Source organism: Schistocerca nitens, chromosome 5 (assembly GCF_023898315.1).
Source record: "Schistocerca nitens isolate TAMUIC-IGC-003100 chromosome 5, iqSchNite1.1, whole genome shotgun sequence".
Taxonomy (NCBI): domain Eukaryota; kingdom Metazoa; phylum Arthropoda; class Insecta; order Orthoptera; family Acrididae; genus Schistocerca; species Schistocerca nitens.
The window spans coordinates 878862391-878869793 of NC_064618.1; the positions used below are offsets into that span (position 1 = coordinate 878862391).

Genomic DNA, 7403 nt, shown 5'->3' on the forward strand with positions numbered 1-7403 from the left:
GTGTTCGACTGAGAAGCACGGTGACGAGGAGGTAAACAAAACACTCCGCGCGCGCAGCGGCGTGGACGGCCGAGCGCGGTGCGCACTGCTGCCCTGCCGAACGCAGACTTGCCAGCTGAGCTACCCGAGCACGACTCTCGCCCCGTCCTCACAGCTTTACTTCTGCCAGTACCTCGTCTCCTACCTTCCAAACTTTACAGAAGCTCTCCTGCGAAAGTTGCAGAACTAGCACTCCTGAAAGAAAGGATATTGCGGAGACATGGCTTACCCACAGCCTGGGGGATGTTTCCAGAATGAGATTTTCACTCTGCAGCGGAGTGTGCGCTGATATGAAACTTCCTGGCAGATTAAAACTGTGTGCCGGACCGAGACTCGAACTAGGGACCTTTGCCTTTCGCGGGCAAGTTCTTGGGTAGCTCAGTTGGTAGAGTAGTTGCCCGCGAAGGGCAAAGGTCCCTAGTTCGAGTCTCGGTCCGGCACACAGTTTTAATCTGCCAGAAAGTTTCATATCAGCGCACACTCAGCTGCAGAGTGAAAATCCCATTCTGGACTCATGCAGCATTCCTCCCTCATTTTATTTTAACAGATAACGCCGAGGCGAAATTAGAACATCTATCAATGACCATAAAAATATATTTAAATTCATTATTGGATTACGGATATTCCTTCATACCTACAAGATCTTCCTGCCACAAGTTACCAAAATCTTTCACCGTAACATGTCTATGAGGATATGTCCTATGTGCTGGTTTGTGCAGTTCTCGAACCACTGTCTCCATTCTTATTCGATTACTCCTCATTTTCTAAGTTCAGAAATTAATGAAACTACTTTATTCGAATGAGCAGTATTACTGGCAGCAGCTGATGCCGTGAGCAGTCGCAGTCGATCAACAACCCATTTCGATCTTTGTAGTATATGGTCATTGGGGGTCGACTGCTGACTGTTTTGTGCTGGATATCAATACCACCACCAGTGCTGCATCAAAAATCTGATATAGGTCTTACAATAGTTTTGTGTTTGGCACTGCATCGGTTTCCTGCTCTCCTATGTACACAAGTCATTTGCAGTGTTTCACCACACATCTCCAGATCTTTGGGTGAATAATTTATAGTTTCTGCAAGATTTAGGAAAATGAGGTTAGTTAGACAAGTTGTTGTCTGAAATTCCCTACCAGCTATGTGTATTTTTTTCTTCTAAATTTATAGGTTGCGTGCGTAACATGCATGGTTTCTCACCACTGACACTAAATATTTGGTCTGCCCTGTTATCACTGTGTCTGATACTGAAATCAGCAACTTCATCGTCAAAGTGTAATTTCGCTAGGAGTTCATCAAAAGATTTGAAGGTTTCTCTCAGTGTATGATCTCTATCCAACTCCCTAGCCTTAGCATTTGTAACCTCTTTTGAACTGCTCTCTGTGCAGTGACGACCTTATGCTTAGTCAAGATCTTGTTATGTACTAAGCAGACTCCGTCATAGGTTGCACCTTACACACATTACTCTGAGTTTCATCAACCTTTATATTTGAGTCATATACGTTCTTTTCAGTTCCATCAAAATTTACAGTTATGTCGTTTACATTCTTCTCAAGTGGAGTAACTCCAGCATCTCCAGAACATTAACTTTACGTTGTAGAGGCTGAAATTTTTCGTCGACGCGTATACGACTTCTGTGGCTACGTTTACCCAGCCTCTTAAGTGGAGTGTCCAACATGCGCTTCAACATGTCCACGGTGTGATATATACTAACATACCCACCTCTTTCATAGCCATACACATATAGAAACTCCGAGAAGTTACGCCTGTACCTACTGTCACTCAGGTTTCGTTTTTATCAGTAACGAGAAACCACGACTGTGTCTCATTCCAGCAGTGTTCACTTATCTTTAGAAATTCATTGAATGACGTATCAGTATTACATGCCCCTGGAAAAAATGGTTTAAATTCAAACTATCTTCTCTGAATGCCTTCATGAGGTTTACATTATCCTTCACCAACTGTTTCAGGATCATGTCTGGCTCAAATGAAATACGTCAACATGCGAATGGCGACAAAAAACAGAAACATTGTAGAATTTGATCATGGATTTCGACAGAAACATCATCAGATATGAACACAATATTTAGATCTACTTTTTCTGGTGGAGGGATTTCACTGCTTTGATTGAATGTTGTGTATGTTAACCATCGACACCATGCAATATTTTTGCAGAAACTGGTACTTGATTTGAAATTATTTTTGAAAATACACATGAAAATACACATACATGCTCAAATTGGACTCCATCTGGGAGTGTTAACTTTGATGTGACAGCGTTTGTTTTGCTGCAGCTGGATCGACCTATAATTATCACTTATATGTTACCAAGGAGGAGTATCCCATCCCATTCTTCTTTTTCTTCTTCTTCTTCTTCTTCTTGTCTTCTTCCACACAGGACCAGTCGCTTACAACGAAGTTCTGATGCTTCACCTGCTCTGCCATGATACTGACTTCATTGGGTATTGGCATGCAATGGGTTTTTATGGAAACACATTTAAAATGATATATGTAGCCACTATAGTACAATCAGCAACCTGCCAACTGAGCTACAATGGCTACATTATAATAAGAAGGTTATGAAGTAAGAAAAATAAAAAGTTTATGATCATATACACTACTGGCCATTAAAATTGCTACACGATGAAGAGGACGTGCTACAGACGCGAAATTTAACCGACAGGAAGAAGATGCTGTGATTTTCGAATGTTTAACTTTTCAGAGTATTCACACAAGGCTGGCGCTGGTGGCGACACCTACAATGTGCTGACATGAGGAAAGTTTCCAACCGATTTCTTATACACAAACAGCAGTTGACCGGCGTTGCGTGGTGAAACGTTGTTTTGAGGCCTCGTGTAAGGAGGAGAAATGCGTACCATCACTTTTCCGACTTTGATAAGGGTCGGATTGTAGCCTATCGCGATTGCGGTTTATGGTATCCCGACATCACTCCTCGCGTTGTTCGAGATCGAATGACTGTTAGCAGAATATGGAATCGGTGGGTTCAAGAGGGTAATACGGAACGCCGTAGTGAATCCCAACGGCCTCGTATCACTAGCAGTCGAGATGAGAGGCATCTTATCCGCATGGCTGTAAAGGATCGTGCAGCCACGTCTCGATCCCTGAGTCAACAGATGGGGACGTTTGCAAGACAACAACCATCTGCACGAACAGTTTGACGACGTTTACAGCAGCATGGACTATCAGCTCGGAGACCACGGCTGCGGTTACCCTTGACGCTGCATCAAAGACAGGAGCGCCTGCGATGGTGTACTCAACGACGAACCTGGGTGCACGAATGGTAAAACGTCCTTTTTTTCGGATGAATCCTGGTCCTGTTAACAGCATCACGATGGTCGCATCCGTGTTTGGCGACATCGCGGTGAACGCACATTGGAAGCGTGTTTTCGTCATAACTGATGCAAAGGGGTTAAACCACGGCGTTGGCCACTCCCTTTGCCGGTAGATTGCAATAATTTCTGCTGGCTTTTTGCACAGCTATGCCCGCCTCGCGGGAACCTAACACACCCTCACGGCATCCTCCACGCTACTAACTCCGCACTGCTCTCCGCCCAGTTATTCCCGCCTCGCGGGAATCTACCCAAGCCGTCCACTCGGCACTCCGGGGAATCCCCTCTAGCTCGCGCGTCCTGCACACACTACTCGATATTTGCCCTGTCGACCTGTGTGAGCGCAAATTTTAATAGTAAGGGCCTGCGGATCCCTTACATCCCCGCCCTCAAAAACTTCTTTTGAACCGCAGGTGAAAAAGAATCGGCTAGGGATTTAAAAACATAGTTACATTGAATCAAAACATGCAATACAAATCATTAATGAATTTACAATTTGTCAAAATAATCCTGGACTCCGGTAGTGGGCTGCCTCCACAACAATTTCTACAAAAAGGTTATTACATCACATAAATGGCATTGTTCAATATTACAAATTTTCATTTTAACCAGCAAGTCGTCTATAGTCCAATATCAAAAATGAAAACATACACAGCATATACACTCAAAAATTCATTACCTAAATACAGAACATATGGATTATTATTACAACATAGTTATTACAAGTTTTATATTCATTCTGAGATAGTCTTTGACATGAAATATGCAACTCTAACTGTAATATAACACAAAGCACAAATGTAAACAAACCCTTTCCTTTCAATTGTCCATTTTACAGCTAATTGTCCTAACCATGTCCTAGCATGTTTATTTTGGGTCATTATAGCCCTCACTCTAGACCGGACCTCATCTGGAGTGTCATTCGGTTTATTGGTCCCTCCTCCTCTTCCTCGGAAATCAGACGAATGATTAATATGAATCCTTGGGTCATTACTCCCTTCTCTGTTTCGATCATTAGCTTGCTTGTATTTCTGTGACCTAATAGACTCCAACTGCTCCAGTATCTTCATTAAGGCCTCTCTACCTTTAATTGGGCTCCTGGATACGGTTCCTTGTCTTTTCTGATTCAATCTTCTTTTTATTGCAGATACCATTACGTTGTCACTCAGTGGTCGTTCCAAAGTCTCGTTCAATTTACATGAATGCTTGGCAATTTCTTCTGACGTTCCTTTCCCATTACTAAGTGGTCTGCATCGTAGTGGGTTCTCAAGTGTTGTACACTGACGACCTTTGGGCCAGCATTCCTTCAACAATTCTCTTCCAAACTGATCATTATCCGTAGTCTCTCTCTTCCTCTTGATTCCACACGTGAAGGCCTCACCTTCGATTGCATCCCTCTGGTCATCTTCTCGCTGCATGGCTACAGCATTTCTCAGATTTACTGCCAATTGTTTTTGCATCTGCGTCACTTCGGTGGTCCTTTTTCCCAATTCGGTTCCATTTTCTTCCACATCTTCTTCTATCTTCTCAACCACGTCGTCGCATTGTTTCTGCATCTGCGTCACTTCGGTGATCTTTTCTCCCATCTCGATTCTAGTTTCTTCAACATCTTCTTCTATCTTCTCAACCACGTTGTTGCATTGTTTCTGCATCTGCGTCACTTCAATGTTCTTTTCTCCCAATTCGGTTCCATTTTCTTCCACATCTTCTTCTATCTTCTCAACCACGTTGTTGCATTGTTTCTGCATCTGCATCACTTCGGTGATCTTTTCTTCCATTTCGGTTCTATTTTCTTCAACATCTTCTTCTGTCTTTTTTGTTAGCTCTTCTTCCGTCTTCTCCACGTCTCCCTGGACCTGTTCTATATTTGTCTGTAGTTTACTTTCTCTCTCGTCGACGTTCATCTTCAGTCGTTTTGGTACTTCCCGTATTGCCTTCTTCAGATTATATTCCATCTTCGTGTATGATGTTTTGATCTCTTGTAAATCTTCCTTTAATGATGCGTAGAATTTTTCTTCTTCTTCTCTTTCTTCTTTAAAATATTTCTTTATTAATTCTCCAGTTTCTCGGTACTCTTCTTTTATTGATTCTCTGAGTATTCTTCCTTCTTCTTTATTTTCTTGTGAGTTCCTTTCTAACGATGCGTTAGTTTCTTGTAAACGCTTCTCTATTGATTCTTTAAATATTCTTCCTTCTTCTCTATTTTCTTGTAATTCTTCCTTTAATGATTTTTGAAAATCTTGTAGCACGGCTGCCAACGTCGACCGTAAATCTGCATCCTCTGAAACTGGCATAGCTCTCCTTGCTTGTTCTGGTGTCTCAGGATAACTAGTTGAATGTGCTGATGGGCTTCCTAACGACAACCCACAATCACTGATTCCTGAATCATCTCTGTTCTCCTGTCCTATTCCTTTCCTCTCAATTACTGCCTCACAGACCCGCTTATCTTCAGAAGACATTTTTGGTTTATATTTAATGCCCAGGCAAGTAGTACAAAATAACCTCCAATAATTCAAAACACTCCTAATTATCATGAACCTACTCAAACAGTACCTGCAATTTCTTTAGTTAATTCCCAAAATGATATAACATGCATGAGTATTAATCATAACAGCTCTCAAAAACCTAATACTTCAAGAACAATTTTCACATACACAATTTATGCAAAGTATTTTAAACAAGATAATCACAACATTCACAACATCTATAAATGCAAATTCATCAAAATCATTATCATTTATACAGTGCAGTGTGCATCAATAAGCATGCTAGACTTCAAGGTATGTTTCGCAACATTCCTGAAATTACTACAATTTAGCATCTTCCCTAACGTAAATATCAGTTAAAACTGTTTATTTATCACGAAGACTGCACACTGCAATTTACTGTTATTTTACCCGTCGTCTTCACTCACCAACCGACGTTACCGCGAGTCGCGATGTTTTGACGTTTCGGATGGGCGTGGCCGGGCCGCCGCTGTAGCTCGCGTGAAGTTGGTCAGCTGCAAGGCGACGTAGTTCCCCGTCGGCCGCTCCGTTGCGCTGTAGGCGGACGTAGTTTGTAGTTCTGCCGCTAGATGCCGGGACTGCGCTCGTCGTCTCGAAGTTGCGTCGCTCGCCGTGATGTCGTGTGAAATCACCTCGCGGATCGAAGTTCTTTGGTGCGACTGCTACGTGGCTCTGCGTGATGTCACTCCCTAATTGCGTCGCCACAATACGTTATCGTCAGCATACCAGTTTATGGGTCCACACGAACCCGTCCGATTTTCGCCGTTCAAAAGGCAATTTCCGTCAACATTTTATCACAAAACACCTTTCTAACAACTTTTGTGCTGAAATCTTGGCTCGTCTCACTATTTTAATGTTCACACGTGTCTCTCTTTAGCGTTCACTTTTCACAGTTTTTCGCGCGGATTTTCGCATTTGCACTTTGCAACACCGTTTAATAGAGCCAGCCAAAATAGTTTAGTCACAATCTTGCGATATTATTACCTCTTGTTGTTCAAAAATTGGACTGTTCCTTATCGCGATTTTAACGCTCATGCACTGTCCCGATTCCACATTGAAAATTTTGTTTTCTCGTCCGAAATTTGCACTTGTTCTTTTCACGGCTCGCCAACGTTGTAACATTTCGGATCCGAAGATTGCACTAGTCCTGGTCACGGTAAGCCAAGGTGTAACATTTCAGATCCGAAGATTGCACTAGTCCTGTCACGGTCGCCAACTGTGTAACACGTCCTTTTATATATTTTAGTTATCCGCCCGTTCGCGGACCTAAGTAGCAGCCCAAAATTAGATAATTAATTAATGTGACCGTGTACCTAATGGGCTAGCAATCGGATTGGACTGCTCAGGAGGTGTTACATTCCGTACTGTCCTCACAAATATGGTAATAAGTAGGGTCTGGTGGTAATGCGGACAGCAAACACAGTTTCATAAACAAAACCTATATTCTTAGCAAAGCACAAAAATAAGGAGACAGCCACCGCCTTCGTCAATACACTGTTAATGACGGCTA

At 42.5% G+C, this 7403-nt stretch overlaps 1 protein-coding gene across 1 annotated transcript; it reads right to left on the minus strand.

The window, feature by feature from the left end:
- Positions 1-4120: 4120 nt before the first annotated feature.
- LOC126260789 (axoneme-associated protein mst101(2)-like) lies at positions 4121-5341 on the minus strand. The gene has a single exon (XM_049958125.1). It carries the CDS (start codon positions 5339-5341, stop codon positions 4121-4123), a length of 1221 nt encoding a protein of 406 aa, XP_049814082.1.
- Positions 5342-7403: the final 2062 nt, after the last annotated feature.